The sequence below is a fragment of the Vulpes vulpes genome, chromosome 3 (genome assembly GCF_048418805.1).
Source record: "Vulpes vulpes isolate BD-2025 chromosome 3, VulVul3, whole genome shotgun sequence".
Lineage (NCBI taxonomy): Eukaryota > Metazoa > Chordata > Mammalia > Carnivora > Canidae > Vulpes > Vulpes vulpes.
In genome coordinates, this window is record NC_132782.1 from 127,216,652 (window position 1) to 127,244,507 (window position 27,856).

Below are 27,856 nucleotides of genomic sequence, written 5' to 3' on the forward strand. Positions count from 1 at the left end.
TTACATTATGGATGCTTTACAAAAACAAACCTGTATTTTATGTAGTGTAGCTATTTTCCTTTTCTACTTAGTAACATGTAGTTCTGTTATCTTTTCTAATTAATGTGTCTTTGGAAATGTATAACCCTACTGATATTTTTCAAAAATTTATATCCTATGGGGATGCCGGGGTGGCTCAGCATTGAGTGTCTGCCTTCAGGCAGCTCAGGGCATGATCCTGGGATCCAGGATTGAGTCCCGCATCTCTGCCTCTGTCTCTGCTTCTCTCTATCTCTCATGAATAAATCAATCTTTTTTAAAAAATTGTATTCTATGATTCAGTTATATAACAAATAATATCAATTTATTCATCTGTTTAGTAAGTTTCTATGGAACAATGAAAACAGAATATATATGAAATCTTCAGGAACGTTAAATGAGCAAATCATTTCTCTCAAGGGCTGTGTATGATTTGAATGGAGAAGGATATTGTGGATGGAGGAAACAATATTAATAAAATCTGGTATAAGTTACATGTAAGTGGGCTATTATGACTGTTCCAACACTCTATAGTGACTGATTTTTGACTGTGTATCATGATTTATATACATAATTTAGGTAATTGTCTATTTCCTCATTATTTAGAAACAACTGTGTGGCTACACTGTAAGAGCATTTTCATTGTATCCCATATTAGGGATCTCTATAGTGATGTGGTTTTGGAATATAGATGAGGTTTGGTGAGGTGTGGTCCTGAGCCAACAACCAGGAAAGAATTCTTGAGACGTCCTTGGTGCAAAATGGTGGTTTTATTAAAGCAGGTTCAGGATCCATGGGCAGAAAGAGTTGCTGCCCTAAGGTTGTGAGAGGTGGCTGATTATAAACTTTGGAGTTGGGAGAGGTAAGGAAAAGGGAGGTTTCAAAGGATTTTCACTTGCTAAAGAGGATTCACAAGATACCTGAGGCCTTGTCCAGTTAAGGTTGCTTTTCCTTGTAGCAAGGCATTAACATTAAGACAGTTGGGAACTTCCTGGAGAAATGTCACAGATATCCCACCCAGGAGGGGGTGGTTTGCTTGGTATCAGTTTGTGCTTTGTCCTCAACTGGCCTTCTGTTCCCTCACTATATAGTGTATAGGGTTCAGGAAAATCCCATTATGAATAATATTGGCTTAAATTAAACACTGTGGAGGAATCAAGTGCTATCTGAGGGAAGACGTTATCTATGAGTGAGGCTCCTCATCTTATCTATGGAAGCTCAGTTCTGTAGGGAGAGGAGGCTAACTGTTGGATTGCAAATGGGCTTAAGACTCAATCCTGTCTCTTTCACCAGTTGCCCCCATGATAACAGACAGCAGCATAAGTTTCCACTAGTGCTAGGCCCAGAGCTACTGACTGGCAAGGTAGTTGAAGCCTCTAAATGGCTGTCTTTGTTGGTTTGTTTTAAAATATTTATTTATTTATTTATTTATTTATTTATTTATTTATTTTACCTTTTACCCATAAACCCAGCACCTAGCAACAAAAGTAAGAGAATTACAAGCACCAATCACCAAGAGATTTAGCTCAATGTTATTTATAATAAAACCTGGAAATAATTTCAGAGTTAAAAAACTGGGAAATAAGTAAAACGGTAGATATTCATATGATGAAATATTTTATACGTATTAAAATGGCTTTTTTTTAAAGATTTTATTTATTTATTCATGAGAGACACAGAGAGGCAGAGACATAGGCAGAGGGAGAAGCAGGCTCCCTGCAGGGAGCCTGATGTGGGACAGAACCCCAGGATCACTACCTGACCCAAAAACAGATCTTCAACCACTGAGCCACCTGGTGCCCCTAAAATGGCATTTTTAATGACATCTAATGACATAGGAAATTCATATACATGATTTAATGTACAACTGAGGATATAAAACTCTAAGAAAAAAATTAAATTTTTGTGAAAGTGTATTCTTACTCAAAGAAAATGGAAGAAAATATACTTTTTTAAAAAGATTTTATCTATTTATTTATTTAAGGGAGATAGAGAGTAAGAGCATGAGCAGGGTGAGGGACAGAGAAAAAGCAGACTCCCTACTGAGCAGGGGCTCTCTCCTCGGATTTCTGGGACTACTCCCAGGACCCTGAGATTATGACCTGTGCCAAAGGCAGATGCTTAACTGACTGAACTACTCAGGCACCCAGAAATATACCTTTTGAATAGTGCTGTTGTTTGGTTGTTTTAAGTAATTTTCATTTTTCTTCTTTATTCAATAATTTTGCAGAATGTTTTATTGAAAAGTATTCCATAATAATTATGATATCCTTTTATAATTAGAAAAACAATTAAAAAAACATTTGAAGAAAGATTTAATACATGGATATTATATAAATTATATAACATGGTTGTTCTTTTTCCCTTTCAAGATAAGACAAACGTCTGATTTTAATCTGTGGCAGGATGGGAAAGAGACTTGTGTGAATTTGTTGATTTCAAATACTGTGAGAAGCAGGGTAGCTTTCACTAGGAATAATTTGACATAAAGTAAAAAGCTAGAATGGTTAAAGCACAATTAAATTAGCATTGTGAGAGCATTGGGTAAATCACTGAGTTATGATAGTGTGTTTGTATGAGCTAAATAACTTCTTTGGGTCCTGTCTATGCTTATAATTTCAATTGTATATTTATTTAACAAAGTTCATTCTTTAGGTCTCGGACTGTTATTGACTCCACATTGTAAGAATTCAGAAATAGTTGTGTAAGCTACAACCAGTTCCTTTAAAAATGTCGGTCTCTTTACTCTCACATACAGGCTTTGCCTTATAAAATAACAAATAACATCTTTCACTGTCAATGAGCTGTAATTTTGATAACTATAAAGTGATAATTAATTGATGCATATTTGAGCATACACCTGTTATGTCAAGTAGAGTTCTAGATTCTGGTAGTTCTAATTAATTTTATTATTTATTTTCTTTGTCTCTATGTGTCTGTAATTATTAATTTCTTAATCCATTATAATCTGCCTTGCATTCCTATTATGTCTAGCTATAGGTATTCATATATTGCCAATGACTTTAGTATAATCTATTGCCTACATTTTAGTTCTCATGATGCTTGATTTCTTTGTCATATTTTGTATCCAGATCTACTTCCACATTTTCTTAATTTGAGTTTCTCTCTTCCCTTGTATTTTTCCTGGGTGGTCTCTTTCTTTGACCATTTCAGTGATTTCTAAACCTTTGTATTAATGATCTCAAGGTTTAAGTCCTTTGCTTTCTATCCTTTCATCCATTCACAAGATTCTAACCACCATCTGCATGTGAACAACTCCTAAAATATATTTCTAAAATTCCTCTTAATATCCAGATTCCTGTTAGCTCTCAACCAAATTCTTTCAGCTAGATATCCTCAAGGAACTTAGACTCAATGTATCTGAAATTCATTAATCATCTATCCAAAACCCAGCTCCTCTTGCATTTCCTCACTTGTTTGATGAAATTGCTATCCCTCAACAATGACAAAACACAGAATTCTTAATTTTCATTCTCCAACTCCAATTTCTCTTAATCTTGAAAATTTTTGCTATCTTCCTTACAATGATATTCCAGTCTCTTTTGAAGTTCTTGGTTTATACTTACACTCCTTTACTCTAGGCCCTTCTCTTTCAGATTGGTTTCCTTGCTCGCACTGCCTTATCTTACTTACTTCCAGAAACATATATGGAATTATGTTTCTAAGACATGGATCTAAACATATGGCCTCCCATGTTTTCTGTTGCCTAAAGGATAAGGCACAGAATCTTTAGGAAGCTGACCCAAAACTCTAACTGAACCATTTAGCCATGTCTCCTGCCTTCTCCCTTCATAGGTAATAATTTTTTTATTTCCCATCATGGCATGCATGCATTCCCATTTTTTGGGTCTTTTCCTGTGTATTCCTCTTTCACATATTGCTTCACAAGCCCTACTCTAGCCAGTGTCATTATGAGAATCCTTTAAGATTTCAAACTACAGTCACCTTCACTATTGTCTCCCCCTTCCTACACACACTCACACACACACACACACACAAGAAGTAAATAAAGGTGATCACTCCACCATTAAATTCCTATCCATCTTGTAGGATACTGTCAGGAGACACATACATATTCAAGTAAAGCAAATTGTTTGAGGTTTTTTTTAATGCCTGTTTCTTGTACCAAAATGAAACTATTCATAAAGTCTTCATGGTTAGTTGCAGGGTGATTGCAAAAGTGTTCAATTAAAGACATTGGTCCAGATTCAATAGCATTTTGGTGGTCCTATAAATCCTTTACTTATCAGAGAAAGGATAAAGAAATATGGAATATGTATGTAATGTTTTTGATACCAGCTGTTATGTGTTAAAATCTGAGTGTATCAGTAACTGAAAAGGTGTGAGTAATCATCATCTTTGTAAATGCTGGACAGTGCCTTTGCCCAGCCATCTAAAAACCTAATTAGGCCCTGCTGCATCTAGTTGTTAATTACATAACCCAGTAAAGTTCACTACAGTGTGCTTGTTTTTAAGTGAAAAAAAAAATTTTAAACTCTCTAAATTTAGCAGTCCTTTGGGTACTTTACATTTGTTGAATATTGCAAAAGTAAACACGACATCTGTTTTTAGTACTAATATGATTTTGTATATCAAGCAGTTTGAAGATTTTTCCCCCATACAAGCTTCATCAGCTGTTTTATCAACAGTGTAGGCTTCAGGCATTTTTGTGAAGTTGAGTTGGGATAAATGAAAGATCCTTGTCGAATTGGTAATCATGCAGGTATTCAGAGTGAAAGGGAGATCATATTTTAATTTAATTTCAGTGCCTCAAGATATTTTTCCTTATGGGCTATATTACCATTCTCTGTTTACATACCATCTTTTAAGAAATCATCACTACTCTTAATACATTTCAAATCAAGCTTTCCTAGATCTGGGTGATATATATTACTTCTTTCTGCAAGGGTCTCTTGAATTATATGAGAGCTTGCTCATTGTGACACATTCAAATGCTAAATGATTTATAGAGGAATAGAGACATATTGTAATCCCAAAGCCATTTATATATTCTATTGAACCTGACAAATTTTAGTGCCCTAAGTGGTTATAACTTGATTGTAAGTTCTTTGAGGACAAAGTTGATGCCTTACTCTTTTATGATTCCCACATTTCATGGAAAGTTTCTGATTAATGATTAGGTGCTAAATAAAAATTGGCATTTTCCTACTAAACATGTTAAGAGCCTGTCAGATCTTTCTAAAGGAAAGTGGCCAGAGGCAGCATAATGTATACAAGTTTCCACAAAAGAATGTGTTCTGGCTACCTTGACCACCATTCTTTGGATTAGATGTATCTTGACCAAAAAAAAGGGGGGGGGGTACCGAGGCTAAATATAAAGAGGTCAGCAGCTGTCAGGAAGTATGTATGTTGCTATAAGGTGATAAGGTCACTCTATAGTGGATAGTGGCTAACTGGGTAATTTAACAGTCTTAATTGCAGGCAACAGAAACATACTGGCTATTAAAAGTGAAAAGATGATTTATCAGGAAGATATAAGATGTCTTACATAATCAGGGAAGGCAGAAACAGTAGGCTTCGAAAAGGGGCTTAAACCAAAAGAGTGCAGAGAATGGGGAACTAGAATTGTCCAGTCTCTATACTAGTGCTGATAACTCCCATTGTAGGATACTGTTAGGAGACCCATACCATACACAACCACAAATAAACTAGAACCCCTTTTCTGATTGCCAGATTAAAATTTTTGGCTGGAGCTTCAGTTGGCCACACCCAGATCATTTAATTACTTTTTGGTTGCCAGAGAGTAAAGAGAGGAAAACTGTCTCTTCAATGGACTACATAGTGAGGATAGTTTCCATGTCCCTCCAATGTTTCATATGTGGGAATTTCTCACAAAATAGAAACAGTCTGAATAATAAAATAAAGAATTATTCTGTTTGTATTGCTTCTTCTCTGTGGGCTTGATTTTGAAACATATAGATTCTGTAGTAGATGTTAGATAAATTGAATTGGAAAACAAAAAAGTAATATATAAAAAAGGAGAAGGTGATTAGGAGTAGAAATGGAGGGGCACCTGGGTGGCTCAGTCAGTTAAGCCTCCCACTCTTGATTTCAGCTCAGGTCACGATATCTGGTCATGGGACTAAACCCCACAATGGCTCCAAGCTCAGCGAGGAGTCTGCTTGGGTAGTCACTCCATCTGCTCCTCCCCATACTCACCTGCATGCTTTCTCTCTCTCTCTCTCTCTCTCTCTCTCTCTCTCTCTAAAATAAATAAAACTTAAAAAAAAATAAGTAGAAATGGAAACATGCTGAGAAGAGCAGATTTATTAGTACCAAAGAGTTTCTAAGCCTTAAAGCAATTCTAAAGGAAACAACAAGAAATTAAGAGCTGCTCTTTGTCACTGGCTTCTCTGAGTCACCAGAGCTGCTGTGTTTGCTACAAGATGATGAAAGGCATCCCAGACCCTAGAAGACTGGCTCTTCCTTTACCCAAACACTTCATTTACTTTCTGACATCTCCATGTACATTTGTTATAACTCTCTGACAATGGGGGTTAGTTACCTCATCATGGTTCCTTTTTTCAATACCAGAAAAACATTAAAATAGAGAATCCCTCCTTATAAACACGCACACACACACACACACACACACACACACACACCTTATGATATATACTCTTATAAACCATGTACTCTTATAAATAAATTGGTAATGATTAAGTTAGATTCAGATTGCTCAAAATTTGGGGGAAATCTAGTATCCCTGAATTTTATATCAAGAATTTATAAATATCACACTTGCAAAAGGTCATGTTTAATATCTTCCCCATCCCATATTTTCACACAAAGACTTTTCAATAAAGTCACCCTACTTTTAGTATCTCCAAATCCTTTTCAGCTCAAAAAGGGAAATCAGTCCACAGAGCTGGCAAAACAAACAAAGGCCTAGATATTTCTTTCTAGCTCTTACAGCAGCCGTAGGAAGAAATCCCTTAAGGAACTGTACCAACTTGTTATGGATGAGTTCCCCTTAGCTGAAACCATTCATTGCCAAGGGATTGAGGTTTTCTCCGCTACATTATTTAAAATTGCCTCAGCAGTAATTCCTTCTTGCTTAGATTTCATAAAGTTCCCAGGACAGAAACATGACTTCCCTAGACTCTCTTCATCCTAAATGTATCAACATTGTGGGTGCTTCAGGGCAGAAGGCTGTTTTACAGTAGCCTCCTCCCTGTGTCAGTTAATCATTCACACCAATATGGGATTATAAAGATAGTGAGGTTTTGTGCTTGTGGTTGTTTTCCAACTCTGGCACTGGAAAACATAGGCTGAGTGCATAGACCAACAGATATATAAAATATCAATTGTTACACTGTTTACACTAATGCTTTGCATTAAGAAAACAAATGACAAGCTGTCTGAAGTTTGCAAAGAATAAAAACTCCTTGTTATATAGTTAAATACTCACTCGCCCTTATCTAAAATGAATCCATACACAGTGGTGGAAGCAACTGCCTGCACTTCATTACCCACTGAAGTCTTTTTAGCGTGTTCTGAGCAGTGATTGGGAAGCCTGCTGAGTTTCAGTTTGGTTCAGCTGGTCCACAATTTTGAACCCCTACTGGTGGTATCAGCAAAGCATGTGCATAGCCTATTTCTCCATATATTAAGATTTTCCACATTACACTATATAACCTCATTAATAAACAAACTATGAGCAGTGATGGATAATACTAGCCTTTGAATTCACAGATAAATAGCCACTCACATATAAGAAAAGATCAAGGCCTTTTGTGGGGGAGCTTAATATAAATAATTCTAAAAAGAATAATCTATTTTCAAAAATATTTTAAGGAGTATTAGTAAATAATATTTAATAAAGACGATTTTAAAGTATCTTAATTTCTTTTTACTATGTCCAATGTATGGTTCTCAAATAGCATTTTTTTGCCTATAAAGATAGATGTATTGAGTCCGTGTCAATCTTGAGTTGGGAGGGGAAGAATAAAATACATACTACGACAAAGGAAAAAGAAATGGAAATGTCCAGCAGAAACAAAGGAAAATCATTGGGAAGCTTCTTCATGAATCAGCAAGTCATGGATCAAGTCTGGATGCAAACAGGGCAACTGCAGGTCAATTTAGGCAGGTGTCAAAACTCAAATTGGACTAATCCAGAATGAAGTAGGCAAAGGGAAATAAAAAACAGAAATACAAGAATTCAGGCAAACAGGATGGATTATGAAAGCATAAGCATACTTTAGAATAGAGTATTAGAGATTCAACACACCTGGAAGAAATTTCCAGATGACATTTTCATGTTGTTATTAAGGAGGTTGTCACTAATTGGCTTTACCAACAAGAGACATGGGACTGGATAGGGATTATACACACTGATTTCCCTGGCCATACTCCCTTGCTGAGTAGACCTGACTTTCAGACACAAAGGTATAACTTTTTATCCATGGACTTCTGCACAATCATTTTCAGTGGTCCACATCACAGTGGTGACTCTTTCAGCAGGTTCTGAAAGTAGATGTTTAAACTCTTTAAGAATATTCTGAACTGTCCATAGACAGAAGACACCCATCATTGTTCTCTGCTGTGTCCCTTAAAGCAGTCTTTTTCTAGGGCAAAAAATTAGACCTGTTTCTTGGCCATTGTTGGCTGGACTAGGCCTGACTTTTTCAAGAACCTTCCAGGAAAATTGGATTTCAGAGATTTGTTTGGATTGAGCTTAACTTTCTTGCTTTTCTCTCAATTAGATACCCTGAGTATTTGGGCAATTTATTTTTCTTCCCTCACCTCCTTGGAATATAGCCTAATCCTATCACAGGGAGATTTCCAAATCCAAGTAGGGAGTTGCAATAGCAGTTGAGGCCTCTAGGAATCAGATATAGAGTCAGAAGTATAGAAGGTTAATCGAGGAACAATGCTTGTGAAAGGAAAGGGGAGGAAGTATGACTGGGCAAGGAGAGCAGAGAGATCCTGATGAAGACATGAGAAAAATCGTTACCAGTCTAATGGAGGCTTAAAGGCAAAGATTGCCATTAGAGGAATCTTGCTTTTGATAGAATTGGCTGAGCTCTTGTACCACAACTTTGCTGTCATTGGTGAGGGACTCCCCAAGAGGAGCCTGACCTCGCTTAAAAACCTGACCAGGTGTCAGCAGTTAGAGGAGGTCAGCTCACCACGCTGTTGTGACAGGGCTTGAGTCTTTTCCTGAAGGAGGATCTGAGTAGTGCATGTCTGTGTCTGTCACAATTGCCTACTTCTGCATGGTTTTGGTAAGAACACTTCAGATTCTAGTTAAGTCACCTGAGAATATCCACACTTCAGTTTTGGCGAGAAAGGTTATATGATTATTTAAGAACTCAAAAAGTTGGGATCCCTGGGTGGCGCAGCGGTTTGGCGCCTGCCTTTGGCCCAGGGCGTGATCCTGGAGACCCGGGATCGAATCCCACGTCAGGCTCCTGGTGCATGGAGCCTGCTTCTCCCTCTGCCTATGTCTCTGCCTCTCTCTCTCTTGCTCTGTGACTATCATAAATAAATTTAAAAAAAAATTAAAAAAAAAATAAAAAAGAACTCAAAAAGTTAATCCTTAACTTAATCTGAGCTCAGCTGCTTCTTCCTCTCATTCCCCTCCCCCTTGCCTCCCTTCATCTCCTCCTCTTCCTTCTTTCCTTGGTATAATATGGGATTCCTGAAATAGAGACACAGACATTTATACAAGAAGACAGCAATAGTGCTGTAAGGGAGAATCTCCCTATGACACTCACTGCTAGTACGTAGAGCTGGGCAAGAGATGTTCATTGACCGGTTTTTGGGGGCAAGTATATCTTATCCAACCTCATTACCTCATTACCTCATTACCCTGTCAGATAAGACAGTGGATTTCTAGTTTGGATTAGCTAGTAGGATCAAGATAATCCAAGGAAATCTGAATCTAATTCCATTGGGGGAAAATTGTGGAGGGGAAGATTTGAAATTTGAAAAGTTTCAAGAACTGACCTCCACCATTAGCACTGCCAATTGGGAGTAATGAAGTGAGCTGGTGGAGAGGTAGCTAGAGAATCAGGGAGTCTCAAAGAGAATAAGAAGAATGACTCCAAAAAAAAAAAAAAAAAGAAGAAGAAGAAGAATGACTCAAAGAATATCTAGCCACCAAGAATTCTCTAAACATTGCATGGCAATCCTTATCCATTTGTTAAAAATGTTTTTTGAGACTCAGTGTGTGGTAATAGGAACTCTGACACAAGGAATGTCAGAGGAATGATACACCAAGGAAATGCTGTGTGAAGGGAGGAAAAACAGCATAAACTATGTCACAGGAAATGTTATTTAAAGGGATAGAAAAAGAATATAAGTTCCCTTTAGCTGACAAAAATATGAGCTGATTCTCCCTCCAGGCTCCAAGGATAAAGGACTGGGAACTGAGGTAGGGTTAGGGGTGCAAACTCTAGAGAAGCCTCAATACCCAAGGATTCAGAGAGGAAGAGGCCTTGTGCAGCCTGGAACCTCAGGGAGGTCTTCATGAATTTCCAGGCCACAGGAGGGGACAGTTGCCCTCTAAAACACTTTAACTCACAAGAGGGAGCATCAGAAGACTTTTCAAACTCCACCAGCTCATGGGGGAAGAACTACTAATATCTCCATCTTGTTCTGGCACCGTGGAAGAGAAAAGGCAAATGTTTTCTTAGTCATTGTGGAAAGCTATATATATCTAGGAGTTCTTCATTTTTTTAAGTTCAACACAGTATTTATAATCTTTAGTATCTCAGACTCTGTGCCAGGGGATCAGGATACAGGGTAGGCTACATCCCTTAAAAGACTAATAGTCTAGTCAAGAGGAAAAAGAAACCATAAGTGAGTGATGATTAAAAATTGTGATAAATGAAGAAATAAGGAAATGTTATGGAAGTATTTAAAAGGCAGTCATTTACTCATCCATCCTGTGCTTAGGTAGGATGGGAGGATTGGTCACAGAGACTGCCTTGAGTGTTCATTCAAGGGACAAGAGGTGAAGGACATTTGGGGCAAAGAGACAAGAAGAAAGAGAAACTTGAAGTGAGAAATGGAATAGAGAAAGCTGTAATGCCTTGGGGAGGAGAGAACACACAAGTGGTTCCATGTCTTCTTCAACTTAAGGTAAAAGGGACATGGAGAAGAAAGAATATATATATATAACATATAAAATATTTTATACACATATACATTGCATGTATATATACTTACAACATTTTATATTCACATTATATATGTTTGTTATATGTATTATCCTCGTTAGTTATGAAGTTTGTTTTGTTTTTAAGAATAGGGATAGTATACTATATATTTTTAAAACACCATTGTCTAACATAAGGCATAATGCCTAAAATAGTTGTTTATTAGGTTGTCCTCGATCCAATAATTTTATATTCTATTTTTGCTAAGAAAATTGAATAAGAAAGGCAGCGTTAATTTATGCAATGTGAACTCTTCAACAATATTTTTTAGAGCCTACTATGTGCCAAATCCTGTGCTACGTGCTCTGAAATAATCTGAGAGAGCACTATTAAGATCTCCTTTTTTATACTTAGCATCCAACATGGATTTCATTCATGTGTCTGCCTTCTATATTCTAGTAGACTCTGCCTTCCTTGTTCCACTCAGTCTGTAGCACAAACCAGTTCCATACCTGGTGCTCAAGCAATATTTATTGAAAAAATAGAACCCACATTGTCTATAATGCCACCAGCTTTCATTTTTTAATTTATATTTAAATACCCTTAGAATTTTTTAAAATATATTTTACAAGAAATTTGTGGCTGTATAATTTAAGAGTAAGAACACATTTAGGTGTAGGGTTCTATGTATTTCGTTAGATGTCTGCACCTGTGTAAACATTACTACAGTCCAGTTCTAGAATGTTTTCATTACACTCAAAAAAATCTCTTATGCCTCTTCCCACTTAATCCCTCCCTGATGCCCCAACCCTAATCTCAGCAACTATTGCTCTGCTTTCTATTAGCAGAGGTTGTGTGTGTGTCGGATTTCATAGAAATGTTATCATACATCATTTAAACTCTTGTGTACTTCTTTAACTGAACATAATTTTTTTTATTAATCCCATGTTGGCATAAGATCCAGTAGATTCATTGCTTCTTATCATCAAATAGTATTCCAGTGTGTAAATATGTTACTATTTGTTTATTCATTTAGATTAATGAATATTTGGGTCATTTCCAATCTGCAGCTTTTCTGAAAGAGTTGCTATGAACGCTTACATGCAAGTCTTTGTGTGGATATATGTTTTCATGTCTCTTGGATGTATAATAAAAAGTGAATTTGGTGGGTGGATTGGCATGTGAATGTTTACCTTTTTAGGAAGCTACCAACTGATTTTCCAAGGTGACTGTGTCATTGTTAGAATCCTTAAGCCTGGAAAACCAATTTAAAAAGAACACAAGCTAAATGTTAAGTTAATTTAAAACATTCCCATTCTAATGTACAATCTGCATTTACTAATAATTCTACCTTGAGTAGTCAACTCTTTCTATTCTATTTTATTGACATAGAAGGATAAATACATCACGTTTGCCTATTAGTCTGAAGCTACATTTAGTCTTACAAGTATAAATGAAGTAGAAGCCTTTTATAGTTCTGGTTTACAATTGATGACTGAATTTCACTTTAGGGAGCAATTTTACTAAAGAAGATGATGGTTTAGGACATGATAATGGGAAAGAAAATTAAGAAGGTGAAATAGGTACTCTGATTGATCTTCTGGGCCTTAGTTCTCTGTCAGAGAAGTGGACATAATAAAAATGCTAGCTACTTCCTGGCATTCGTGTGAATTAAGAGTTAGAAGTTCCTCAGTGGAAAACATTTATAACTGGTAAAAATTTTCAGTAGATTCACTGAAATGCCACCTTCTAAGAAAGCCATTTTGAAAAGAATAGTACAGAGTGAAAATTACTAGGTAAATTGGAGAGAAATGTTTCTTAAAGTCAAAAATTTCACTTGTAATTTAGCTTATCAAGAAATTCGCACAGTCTCATTCTCTAATGCTTGTTCTTTTGTACAGGGCATGAAACCAATGAGATTTGATGCCCTAGGAAATTGGTAGAAATGCCTGTCCTACAATGGAGAGGTCATCTTAGGGGTCTCAGACTCAGCAGGGTATATCATTTATAGAACCCCTTTAATATGTAACTGGAGACATACTAGTTACTAGATTAAAAATTATTATCTTACAGTCCAAATAGAAAAGTAAGCTTTAAAAAAAATATGCTTTAAATTTACTAGAGTTAGAAATTGTTATCTTATGGCCCAGATAGAAAATAAAGCTTTAAAAACAATTTGGATGGTGGAAACTACTGCAGCAAACAATCTACTCAGAGCTACAACTTCTAGTTTTGGTTGTTGTTGATGTTTGGTTTTCATAGAGATCTGTTCCAGAGTGTATTAATTGCAGGCAGATACAGGGAGGCTCGCTATTTTTTTTTTAAAGATTTTTTTATTTATTCATGAGAGACAGAGAGAGAGAGGCAGAGACACAGGCAGAGGGAGAAGCAGGCTCCATGCAGGAAGCCTGACATAGGACTCCAGGATCACGCCCTAGGCCAAAGGCAGGTGATAAACCGCTGAGCCACCCAGGGATCCCCGAGGCTCACTATTAAAGTTGTCAAAGACCAAAATTGTGGTCTTTCATTCTCTTGTCAGCACTTCACAGGTCTGGTCTGGTACCTTCACCTCAGTGCAGAACCCTCAAGACCACCATGTGCTTTCCCAGGCCCATCACTCCTTTAAGGGCTTCAGGGATTTCTTGCTTATTTTTTCATACACCTCCATCACGGAAAAAATCATTCTGTTGTCTCAGAGCTTTTTTTGGTGATCACATGAATAACAAAAAAGGTGAACAAGTGTTAAAAAAGTATACACACCTACATACACAAAATTGCTGTGTGAGGGATTGCAAATCATGGTCAGGGATAGGCATTATTAATACCTGTAGGAAAAGCCAATAAAGACTTGAATATCTAGGTAGACTTTTTGTAGCTTAAACACTTTAAAAGTCTAGTTAAGCTGTTTTTCCCCCATTATTATCTACTCTTTTTCTTCAGAAATATCCCAGATTTGTAAGGAAGTCTTGGATTTCATGCTTTTAGATATTGTCTATGATAAAATATACTCAGGTTTTGGGACACGTGGTGGCTCAGTCAGTTTAGTGTCTGCTTTCGGCCCAGGTCATGATCTCAGGGTCCTGGGATAGAGCCCTGTTTTGGGCTCCCTACGTGGGGAGTCTACTTTCCCTCTGCCCCTACCCCCTCTGCTCATTTTTTCTCTGTGGAAACCTCTCACAAATAAATTCTTAAAAAAAATTTTTTTAATATGCTCAGTTTTTTCTTAAACCTAGGCATCGTCTATATTTTGGTGATTATATAAAGAAATCAATTGAAAATATCCTGAGTTTTTATTTATTTTTATTTCATTGACACAACTACTTTTTGAGTATCAATAATGTTTTGTGCCTAGAAATAGAAAAGCAGTCCAAAACTGTTTGGTTTCATTTACTATTTGTTGGGATGGATAATGTTAAATTCTCAATTTGTCATTAATAACATACCTTTGTGTATTTTCTGTCCTGAAGATTGGGGGGGAGGGCATTAGAATTTATCTAAAATTTATTCATTTCAACAAGATTTTAAAAACTGGCTCTAATGAGTGATACCATCTGATGCTATCACTAGAAAATTGAGAAGGTTAAGTTGCAGAAACACCTTTAATTGTTTTTAAGATCTCAAACATTAATATCAAAAGTGTAAGGAAACCAGGAAAGTGTGAATAATTAATAGTGTGCCCCTTAATTTCCCAAAGTAGACAGATTCATTTTATCATGTTATTAGCCTCACCACATTTCTAGTTGTATTGGAATATTCGCTATTATGTCTGTCAAGCAAAACTTTGCCATTTATAGAACAGTCATTAATTTTTACAATAATATTAGTCAGAAGTTGTTCTTAAAATTCCCAGGTAATCAAACTTTGTTTCATCTGGGTATGAAGATTAGTTAACAAGTGTCTTAGCTGAGTATGATGATGAGGAAAAATATTATCTGAATACCAGGAATCTTAACTCATAGAAGTATAGGATGGTTGGGATGCCTCGCTGGCTCAGCAGTTGAGCATCTGACTTTGGCTCGGGTAGTGATCCTATGGTCCCAGAATAGAGTCCCACATCAGGCTCCTTGTATAGAGCCTGCTTATCCCTCTGCTTCTGTCTCTGCCTCTCTCTCTCTCTGTGTGAGTGTGTCTTTCATGAGAAAAATAAATAAAATATATATATTTTTAAAAAGTATAGGATGGTCAAATTATGGTATCTCAAAATAGAGACAGATGATTCAAGTAAATAATGGTACCAAGAGACTTTTTTTTTTTTAAAAAAAAACCAAAAAACTTTGAATAAATTCCAAATTGCTAAACAGGTGTAAAAGCCATTCATTCACTTAAAATATTCAACTGGTAAGAATGAACAGAAAAAAAAAATGTGATAAATGTTCAGAGTAAATTATTAAGACATGGTGGTCAATAGTATCGAAAGCCACTTAGAAACCTATATCAGATTATTAGTGCTTACTCTATTGGAACCAAATAATATTTTATATTTGTCTCGGTAATTCTTATCAGGCTACCTTCCATGTATTATGCAATTCAAGTGATCTTTAAATTATTGTCAAATTCTATCTTAAAGAGAGCTTTCACAAAGGACATGCAATTCATATCATCTAGAGTTACTGTCATTTCTAGGCTAAGTCCCATGGAAATTCATAACTTAAAAATGAAAGTCACAAAGATGCAACTGCCTTCATAATGCCAATGCAGCGGTTATAAATATTTCATGAACATTGCATGGGCAGGGGCAGATCTCCATTTTCATGAGTTAGAATTTGTACAGCTAAGTCTCCAGATTTTACTATTCATAATGCACAGTATGCCCTGTAGAGCATTCCATATAGTGCTTTTTTAATATTTATGCCTAATGAAGAAATTACTGTTCTGAAAAGAGAACAAACTGAATCAAAGATTTTTTTGTTAAAATTATGAGTTTTGCTGAATAGAGACAGTAACAATCAACAGAAATTACCTCATTGCTGTATCTTAGCACATAAACGCATAACTTTTAGAGTAATACAAGATGACAGATCAAGACACATTAAACGTAAGTGAAAAGGTTCTTTCTAAAGGTTATAACATTAGAAATCTCATCTTAAAAGAATTTGAAAGGTTAAAATGCAAAGAGCAACTTTCTTACATATAAAAATATTAATTACAAATGATATACTTGCCTGCTATTTCATAGTTTAAATATATGTCTATATTTTTCTGGGGTTTTCTTTTATTCAAAAAACATTTTAACTTGCTAAGATAATATTACCAAGTTCAATAATGAATCGCTATTGCATATTTTAAGGTAATTTATCAAAGTGCATTATCAGTACCTGTCAGAATAAATTTTGCACTAAAAGTAATAAAAAAAAGGACCATTGTATGTGTTGAAATCAAAGAACATTGCTACAGCTAAGTTATTTTCAATGGAAAGGATAGGTGATTGCCCTCTAAATGATACTTGTCCCATGAGAAAATAGAAGCCTGAAAAAAATCACAGGAAACAGGCACAGGAAAATGTCTGTTCCTTGCTTTTAAAAATGAGCATTTGATATTTTATTTCATTTTTGTCATTTTGATCAATTCTTTCAAGTAGATGAATGTTGAAAAGTGCTTCACGGATCTTGGTAACATTTACAAAAGTAAACTAAGTTACTGATCAGCTCATGTATAATCCAAGGCTGGATTATTCCATATTAGCATATACTATACATCACAATTAGATTGATTAGGAAGTCAAAGCTTTTCCTTGAATATACTTCATCAACACTAAGTCTTCTAATAACGAAAAAAACAGGCTTCAGGTATAATATCACTCACCCAGGAATCAGCAGCTTAAGTATTTTTTTGTAAGGCTTAAGCCAATGAATACACTGGAAATTCTGTAATATTTACCAAAATTACCACCAGGAGTTTATGTTTTACTCCTGGTATTATTTAACTGGTAGTGGAAAACACTTTCTTCCATTTGGCTCTTTGTAATTTTATTTTCCAAAGGCTCCCTTGAGGAATTTAACCTTTATGTGATAAATTTGCAGTTCACTGGAAGTGTGTTAACCTTAGTTCCCTAATGAGTCTAGGTGTAATACTGAGGCGGAATTGAGAAATATATCATGTAGCTCATTGTCAAGTTGTATTTGTCTTGCACATATCCAGCTTTGCTGTTGTTCCAGTACACATTTTGATCACAATTCTTTAATTATGTTCTATATTTAACTGACCTATTTGAACAGGATCCAGAGCTGGTACGGAACATCTGTCGCTGGGTGAGGCAAGCTGTTCAGATTCCTTTTTTTGCCAAGTTGACCCCAAATGTCACTGATATCGTAAGCATCGCAAGAGCTGCAAAGGAAGGTAAGAAACTAGACTTGCATCAGTTGTCTAGTTATGGAAGTGTGGACCTGAAGTATGTAGCCATATTAAAGTATATCTTCATCCACAAATAGATGTGTATATCTTGGTTTAAGAGTTAAAGAAAAGTGCTAAATTAAGCACCTGATCTCACAAAAGTAGTGAGTTCACACCTGGACTCCAAACTCTGACCAGGGAAAACAACATTTATAATCTTTCTTGGTAAACACCTACTTCACACACAAAGAATTATGAAACAAAACCATGATCACGGCAAATTGCTCCAAAATAAATGACCTTGTAATGTAACAATACAGCAGTAGCATTTGAACCTTCAGTGAAATACAAAACAAAAAGATACCGGCTTCCACAATATGAAATTTCTTGTGAGTTTCCTTTATATTTGATAGGGCCCAGTGTGCTGGCTTAAACATATGTCCAATAAATATCTATTGAACACATAAATCATGCAGTCAGTGGATGATTTTATAAATCATATATGCCATGCCCTATCCAATGGAAATTACATCTTGGTTTGCAAAAGTATTGTAAACTACCTGGGAAATAACACTGAATACAAAACATGTGGCATCTATAATCTGTATAATAAATGGAAAAATGAATTGATGGAAATTAAAATTTTTATGTCTAGCATTTTAAGCATAATGGTAGAAGTGAAATTAGTAAAGTCATTTGAGGGGAGGAAATGTTCTCAAGATAAATGTGTGTTCATTTTCTTGGGTCGTGTGGGTCTTTGGACCATTTTCCCTTTAAAAACTGCAGGTAAATGATGAAGTGATTTTCATAGGTGGCGCAGATGGCGTTACAGCTACCAACACTGTCTCAGGTCTAATGGGATTAAAAGCTGATGGCACACCTTGGCCAGCAGTGGGCATTGGGAAGCGGACTACATATGGAGGAGTATCTGGTAGGTGTTGTCCTCTCCTTGCATTTTGCTTCCTTGAAGGTTGCTAAAAAATAAGAGACCATGTTGCAAGCAAGTATATTGTGTCTTTTACAATTCCAAATCCTTAGAACTCATTGCTGGTCAAAATTCCTGATAGTTGTGACAGATGGAGCATATTGAGCATGAAGGCTCAAATGACTGACTGCAAAAAATGAAAGAATACCAAGATAGGGTTGTGTGTGAATTCTATTCTCTTGTGGTCTGTGCTTTCCTCAGAATTTCCCATTGTCACAAATGTCTTGTCACTTATGAGTAAGGGCTAATACCGGGGCCAGCTACAAGCAAAACATTAGCCCCCTGATTATAATATCTTTTTCATAGTCAGAATTTGTTTCCACTTTTCCTAGAACTTTGAAACCTACCTCCTTCAAAAAATCTTGCTTTCACACCTGTCCCAAACGAATTATCAAAACTGCCTTTATGGCATCAGCCAAGAAGACATTTCAGACCTCACACTTTTGCGTATCTTTTCTCATCATCAAACATTTGCATTTAAAACAGAAACAGAAGTTTAATCCCAACGTGTCGTTCGGTATCTTTGCCCTGCGCACTCTGTTGCTGTGACAACATGAACTTGGTCTCGCAAAGACAATGCTGTAAGGTTCTTGACTGTACTGGTATGGGGATTAGTCTCCTTGGTGATAGAGACAGTGGTAAATATACATAATATAGCAGTGTCCCACTGTTCAAGAAAAGCATTGCTGAATCAGACCAAAATATGCTTTTGGAAGAGGCTGGATAGACACAAATAAAGCACTATCCGTGCTGAGGTGTTATATTTCGAGAGCATGAAGTGTGTCTATGAGCCACGATTTTTAAAAAAGTATACTCTGCTCTTAATTGAATGCCATTCCCATCCTCACAATGTCAGAAAGAGGAAAGCTGACGAGAAGCACCTGCTCAAGGTCCAGACACAACTCTCTTTTATCAGGCGCTATCAAACAGATCCTTAAATATTATTGTAATGCAGAATAACGTGGGCCACGTTAGCCTGTGCAGCAGAAAGAGAGTCAAGAGACTCCAGAGTTGGGCTGCAACGTGCACTATGTTTTCTGTCAGCCCATTTCAATTTTTCCAGCCTGCCATGTTGACAGCAAGAGAATAAAGGAGGTCACAGAGGGTGCTGAACATTAAAAATTAATAAAAGAACTATTGCAGTAGTATTTTATATAAGTAACACCATTCACGTTTTCTCATTTAAGCTGCAATTTCTGAATATTCTCCAATACTATAACTCAGTCTAATAAAACTACAGAATTACAACATTAGAAAAAGTCTTTTGTGTTGTAGTCTTTAAGCATATACACACACTGGAAATTATAAGGCTACCTGAAAACAAGTTCAGCTATACCTCAGGGCCTGTTAACATTTCCATGAAACTCTGGTTCTAAGATTTATAAATTCATATATAAATATTCACTTGGGCTATAAACTCAGCTAAGCCTGGGTGGAACTTCCATTTTGAACAACAAAAAGTCTCTAACGTTTTTAAGGGCTTGTACCTCATTTCTAATGGGTTCTATATTAAGTCTCTTCACATTAAAGTCTTTTTTGAAAATAGCCTTTCTCCATATTGCCAAAACAGATAGAATTTTTCTCCTTTAAAGCAGCGGTGGCTTTAATTTAAAGGTAATAGAATCTGAAAGGCAGTTTAAATGGCCAATAATAATATATTTTAGGACAGAAACAAGTTCTATAACAAAATACCTTCAGAAGGAGTTATAACAAGACCTATCTTACCAAAACTGTGTTAAATAATAATGGCTTCAATTTTAGGAAAGATGGAAATATCGAAATGCCTAAACACCATCCCTGCTTTCATCAAACATGGCTGTCAAGACTTCAAATGCTGCTTCAGTGTAGAATATCATACAGATATACCAGATATTTTTATAAGATTAAAAAAATTACCACAGCACAGTGCTAATACTTTCCCAAGAATTTTCTCAGAGCACTGGAGTGTCTGCTTTTAGAAGAACAGCTTGAATCACAGATTTTTTTTTTTTTTAAGTGAAAGCTAAGGAGTATTCGATTTTGGACAGCCACCTGAAATACAACACGTACTTTCCATTGCCAGGGAGGAATATTTTTCCCCTTCAATATTCGCTAGCTCTCTATTCAGTCTTTATTATTTTTTCTCAGAATAAGATTGCTGCTATTTGACATGAAGGTTTTGTTTTGTTTAAATGGGGAAATAATGAGGTACTTGGGGTACTGCACATACTATAGAAAAATGGTCACATTCTGTAATGTCTTCCTAAAACACATTAGCCAATAAGGGGCAGTGACTAGCATTGGGAGACAGAACCTCAGCCAAGGGATATCAGTTGAGGTATTTCAAATGCAATTAATCTGGATTTTACAGTGCTTTAAAGCAATGTTTTTCAAATTTTGGTCCCCAATTTGAGTGTACTATGGAACCAGGTTTAATGAATTATAGTCAACATTTTAAAAAATGAAATAGAACGGAGAAAACGTCAGTGCTTTGCACACAGATGGGATAAACATTGGTCAAACACCTTTTTCAGTTACACATGTAACACACACACACGGATATGTATATGTATGAATATATATGTGTATTTCTATCCTGGGTCATGATGTAAAATGAGTTTTTTATTATAGTTAACTTCAAAACTTCAGAAAGCTACTGATTAGAGAGAGATCTCTATTTAATAAGTCATTAAGCCTTTAGAAGTCAGTAAACAAGGTTACTTCTGCTTGTTGCAGTTTACAATTTTTATCAAGAGCAAGCGTTAAGACCTCATTCCAAGATCTCATCCTTAGCTTTGTTCTTTTAGAAACTGCCATTTTCCAATTCATCTACAGGTGATTAGAATCTGGGGGTGGGGGTTGGAGGGGACAAAACCTATGAACCAAATTCATAATGGAATGATTTATAAACCTGATTTTCAGTTGGAGAAATATACCTGGCAAGATCATGCTCCATGAGTCCATTAAAGGTTGAATTCTAAAATTAAAAGTGATTTCATAATGAGAACAGTATCAAAAGAAAGTCAGTATTCATAAGGAAGATTTTCATGAAACTAAGATGGCTAATTAAGCTCTCCACCATACAAATACTTCTAAGTTACTGAGTCGTAACGAATCAACATTCTCTACCTTTCTTTGAGCAGTAGAGACTTTACACTACAAGTTGTTAACACCGAACTTCCCTTCTTCTGAAATCCATGCAGAATACTTTATTTTTTCGATATCAAACAATTAGTTCATATGTCACCAAACAGTCGAGCAGATTAATGTTTTGTTTTGTTTCTGGCAGGAGGGATTCTTTGCCTTTATTTATTTCACTGAAAGAACTGCTGATCTCATCAGTAACATTATTTACGAACCCCAACCTTGCGTGAATTACTGATTATTTTTCCTAGTTTTAGTTTACTTATTTTTTTCTTGTTTTCCTTTCAAATTTTGACCTTTTTCCTGGCCTTATCCACAAATGATGAAGGGATGTTCAGATAGCCCTTAACTCAGTGATTACTATCACCTATGTAAATGGTGTCATCCAACTGTGGTGTGACATTTTCACAATCAATCTTCCCTGTGGATAATATTCTTTTAGACATGTTTAAGAATGAGTCCTGCATGACATAACTAAAGATATATCTTTCTTGCAACTGACTTCATGAGGATAGTATTTATTAATTTCTAGCTGCTTTAGGAAAAACAAGTATCAAGTATCTTTCAGTGGGCTAAATTCATTAGAAGGAATTATTCTGTGTTGTAATTTAAGACCTTCTTTCTATTGATGGGGGGATGGGTATATTTTTTAGGTTTGTTATGTTATTCCATTATCCTGTATACATTTTGTTTGTTATACATATAAACATACACACATACCCACACCTAGGGAAAAGACCTGAAATTTCTCTGCAAGAGGCGCTTTGAAACTGATGGATGCTTTAGGCTCAATTTAATTCACTTCCTGCAAGCTTGAAAAATTAAGTCATTGCTTTACATTATTTTATTTGCCAAATTTGTTCATTTACCCCCCAAAAGGGAAACTTTTGTTCTCAACTTCAATTTCAGATTGCTTTTTTTTTTTTTTTTTTAATTTTTATTTATTTATTTATGATCGTCACACACAGAGAGAGAGAGAGAGGCAAAGACATAGGCAGAGGGAGAAGCAGGCTCCATGCAGGGAGCCTGACATGGGATTCGATCCCGGGTCTCCAGGATCGTGCCCTGGGCCAAAGGCAGGCGCCAAACCGCTGCGCCACCCAGGGATCCCTCAGATTGCTTTTTGAAATTATTGTCTGTACCACCTGCTCAGTTAAAACAACAGGATACATTTTATTTGATAGTAAGACCTATAAACTTTAATACTGATTTCTGAATGATTCATGAAAGATGGACGTCAAGATTTGATCTCTATTTCAGGAACCCAAATTTACTAATCATATGTAGGATATTATGGGTTTAAGAAATGATTGTATATTTCTTAACAAATGACAGTGGCATACCCCATAACATGCTCTTACATTCTTAAATAAATAATGAATGATTTGAAATCCAGCTACTTGGGCTATTAGACACCAAACTCTGAGTTCATATAGTTACAAGCCTCCTAAAGCTGTTTTCATTGTAAAACCAACCAGGGAAATACCAATAAATACAAGTTAGAAATTTGCTAGTAATTTGTAACTCTGCGCCAGTGTGTGGGTTAGAAGTGAGTACAAAGTGCATAGCTCAGAAAACTTGCAGAAACATGAATCAATATAATAGCTTGAAAATAATCTTAATTCTATATTGCATACTTTATGTTTGTGTTTTAAAAAGCTACTTAGGCATGATTGTTGAGACCATACAGTGACTTAGCAGCACTCAACTCTTACATAAATGCACATCCAATGTAATCTATTCCAATCATGAACTTAAACTTATTTTGATGTATTTATTAGTTTATTTTTGTAAAATGAAGATGACAAAACACAGAGTAGATGGAAAACCCCGAAGTTACAATTTGCTTTGATAGCTATTTACATACGCGCAAGTAACTGAAGATTTTGGCAAGATTGCTTTAAGTTCTTACACCATACATTACAATCATATCATGAAGTGCAGTATTGCTATTTTTTTATGAGAAGTAGTTGTTAATGGGCTGGACTTTTTTTTAATTGTCAATCACACAATTACTGATGCACAAAATCCTTTTAGAAAAACACACCTACTCACTGTCATAAAATTTCAACTATCTCTTGTAACCATCTTTATCAATAAGAGCTTAGATTTTAATCCTGAAATGTCTAAAATAACCTGATAGATAAAGGTAACATTTAAATGAATAAAAAAAAGCACTGATGAATTATGCCAAAAAGAATAATTAAAAGGAGAACCTTTCACTTTATACTCACTCATCTCTTTTCTTTTCTGTGTGTGTGTGTGTTCAAAATAATGCAAAAAATATAGTCTGTTATTCACATAAATATTCTCAGGCCATCACAAGTTTAACTGATCAAATTATGAAAGACCTTGTTATATAAATATATGTACTATATTTGCAGAACAGTCAAAGTAGGCATATCAAATAAAGATGCTGAATTACAATTTTCATTATAAATTATCAGTTTGGTTGAAAGAAGCTCACCATTAGAACTATTCTCATTTAAATCATGCTCATTTGAATATATTCATGTACAGATTGACAAAGAATCCCCTTTTGCATTATATTGCTTTTCCTGGAGCCCGAATTTCACACTGTTTGGCTGTCGTTGGTCTGTGCAGGAGATCAGAGCCCTAATAATAGATTTTTGACGGTGAGCTCGCCTGCTACCTGCCCTACACAAATCCTCACTGTTCATGTTTGCTTCATGGCAACAAAGCAGACAGAAGGAAAATGCCAAGTGCTGAGTTTGAGGTACAGCCTTGCCTTGGCTTGACATTTCAGCAGAATAGCAGTTTATGAGATGCATAATTTTTCATCTGGGACTCAGCTGCCATATTCATAGACGCTTACAGCTCATCGTCGGACTGGAGCAAGGGCAAAGGTTTAAAGCATAGATCAAGGTCTACATCCTTTCCTTAGGTATTTTAAAATAACTATTGTCCTGCAGATAAATGGTAAAATCAAAAAGTATTTAAGAGCCAACAAATCCATGGCCATGTGGATAATTATATATGTTTTCTGTTATTCAAAATTAGGAAAATAAATTCATGTCTATATCACCTCCTAAGAAAATATTAGATAGACTCTGTAAACCAAAGGACTCTGACAAGCATATTAAGAAAACTTACCTTTGCAGCAGTGGTAATGAATAATTAAATTTCTTTCCTCTGTGTGTGTGTGTGTGTGTGTGTGTGTTTTCCATAAAGAATGATTTCAAGCTTGAAATTAATAAAAAAATGTTCCATTATGAAAGTAAAACTAAGGAGTATTGTGTCACCGTTTGAGCTTGAATTTAAATATTCACAGTTTCATGCATATCTACTGTACTAAAAAATCAGTGTAGGTACACGTCAGTGACTGTTTAATTTAGAACTACACATCTCTGTAAGCTTCAGAAACAGTTCACCATGTCACAGTCTCATACAGAACAATGGTACACTACATTGGATTAATTAAAGAAGCCTTGCAGAGAACTGAGTTCTCAGTATGTCAAGATTTCAGTTTTATGTTAAATATTTTCTAAAGGCCAGACCCTTAAATCTCAGGGGCTGTACCAAGCAGTGAGCTGTGAATTTAACCATAGGCTAACTGCTAATGATAAGGAAAAGAGTCCTAGTTGAGGCAGCTGTAATACAGTCATTGGATTAGGCTATCAATCACTCAGCTCCCTAAGGAAAAAGGGAAGAAGACCAAACAGTGAAAAGGGAAATTAGGAAAGGAGGGCATGACTAGAATAAGATTCTTCACCATCCTTATCCATTCGTGGGCTTAAATCCCTAAGCATTAGACCAAACTCTCCAGCATTCCTCAGACTATAAAGCCAACGCATTTATCCCTAACATCGAGAGAACCATCAAAATGTCATTGGCTCTCAGTAGTTGAAGATCTTAAAACCTGCTAGAAACAAATGCCTGATTACATAATCAAAATTAGATTAATCCCTAATTTTTGAACTTAAGATTTATACATATGATTATTTTATGTATAAGGATTTAGGTATGTCAGCAAGGGAAATATTCTTATTTAACTCCTAATTTGGAACCAATTTTTACTTATGGAAGCCCTGTTGTAAGATGAGGCTCTAGTAGATCAGTGGATCTTGAACTTCAGTGACCCCCAGACCCTGGAGGATCCATTAGAATATATATTGCTGAACTCCTCCCTGAGAGTCTGGGAGGGCCTGAGAATCTGCATTGAACAGTAGATGAAGAAAGCTTAGTGTTATTGAGCATTTTGATTTGAAGATCTTATTTCCAAAATAGTGTCAAAGGCTTTCATCAGTGGTAAAATTCAAGAATCATGGTATTCCATACATAAATTTAGAGTCTGTGCCCACAGCTAAGTATCTGAAACAAATTGTAGTAAATAGAATCAGAATTAATTCTTAAGAAAAGTGCAGAAAACAGTATTTGAGGGCTCAGAATAGAAAGAATAGTCACTCCATTTAAAATTAAATGATTCCAGTTATAAAATAAATAAATCATGGAGATGAAAAGTACAGCAGAGGGGATATATTCAATAATATTGTAATAACATTGTATGGTGACAGATGGAGACTACACTTATGGTGATGAGCACTGAGTAATGCATAGAATTGTTGAGTCACTATGTTGTACATCTGAAACTAATACAACATTGTATATCTGCTATACTTCAATAATAAAATTTTAAGATTAAATGTTGAATATGAACCATTGTTATGCAAAGAGAATCCATTCTAAGTGCCACTAAGTACTCCTTTGAAAAATAAAACAGATGTCAGAGGCAGACAAGGGTAAAATTAAGATCATGATTGTGAAATACCATGTTTTTTTCTTGACTTCGTACAGATACTAACGTATTGAATAGTAATCATTCTCTCCCAGGACAAGCACTTACATATCAATGAACATAGTTATTTCCTCAGACTCAAACTGTAGGAGACAACAGTATTGGTAACCTCCTGCTTTTCTCTCTTCCTTTATGTTTTGCCTGTCATCTTCATACCATGACATCCTTTTTATCAGTAGAAGGGAAGGATAACCTATGTTGTAGGCAGAAGCTGTTTCAATGCAGTGTCCCTGCCATTAGCATAGTGTACTATGTACTTAAGAGTCTTCCAAAGTCATGTTTATAGCCTATTGGTGATACTGTTTGTCAATCATGGAAGCTTCCTGCAGGTTTCCTGGATAAAGGAGTGTCCTGGTGTGCACCTCCAAGTTAGTACCATCTGAATCTCTGAAAGCAAGTTATACCCCAAATTCTAAAAGGTCCTTAAGTGTGGGGCATAGTACATCCTCAAAAGACCCATACAGTGTCTGATGCTCCATGGTGCAGACTGGGTAGGACTTGATGATGAAGGATCATAATAGAGAAGGTAAAGGAAGCTGGTCAGGCCAGCTTAACTTCACTCGCTATGATTTCATAGAGTCTAATACTTTGATTCAATGTGTGTTAGGATTTTACACTACTTATTTTAGTGTTCTTCAAATTTTTATGCCCCAAATACTCCACATTAAAAAAATATAAACTACATACTTGTCACCCATTTAAGTCAACCTTATAAAATTTAGCCATAAGTTTAAGTGATAATAAAAGACATAGTCTCCCACATCCTACAAATATTAATTCTTAGATGAAATGCCTACACCATTCTTTTAAATACATCTAATAGAGTCTAAATAGCACAGTGATTTTATACTCATTATGAATCATTTAAAAATACATAAACTAAGGCTTGAAATAATAGTTGAAAATTTTACATAATTTTTCCCTCTAACTAGTATTTCCAGTCAACTTCCTCACCAAATTTTATCCTATTTTAATTTATTTTTAAGTTTGAATATATTTTATAGATTGTCCTATAGAATTTCTCTTTAACAAAATATATGCCTATGGTATGACATTTACATTTTTGAAATTTCTGGGTTAAGGCTTTAAGGATAATTTTTCTTCTGTATTGTTCTAATTTACAATTTATACTTTATCATAATAAAGTATTTCCTAAAAATGTCAGGGTTGGCTTATTCTATTCTTTTAGTTTTAGATATGAATATTGAAAATCCTTGCTCATCTAAATAATTAAAGAGGACTCAAAGAGTTTTATTATAGTATCTTTACCCAAATCTTTGAACACCTTACACATTACAAGCTAAAAGTTACTTAGTAATCTTACCTAATTTAATTAGGCAATTTGAAGATCTCTTCTTTTAGTTTTGTTGAAGAAATGGCTTGGAAGGCACCTGACTTTCAAAAATATTTGTCACCCAATCATAAATCACTTCT

At 35.5% G+C, this 27,856-nt stretch overlaps 1 protein-coding gene across 4 annotated transcripts in view; it reads left to right on the top strand.

The window, feature by feature from the left end:
• DPYD (dihydropyrimidine dehydrogenase) overlaps window positions 1-27,856 on the top strand; it is a 793,145-nt gene that overhangs the window by 564,926 nt on the left and 200,363 nt on the right. For all 4 annotated transcript variants that reach the window (XM_072754539.1, XM_072754541.1, XM_072754540.1 and 1 more), the window contains 2 exons: window positions 17,384-17,504; window positions 18,310-18,429. In XM_072754539.1, the coding sequence (XP_072610640.1) occupies window positions 17,384-17,504; window positions 18,310-18,429 (241 nt within the window). The remainder of the gene's footprint in view (window positions 1-17,383; window positions 17,505-18,309; window positions 18,430-27,856) is intronic.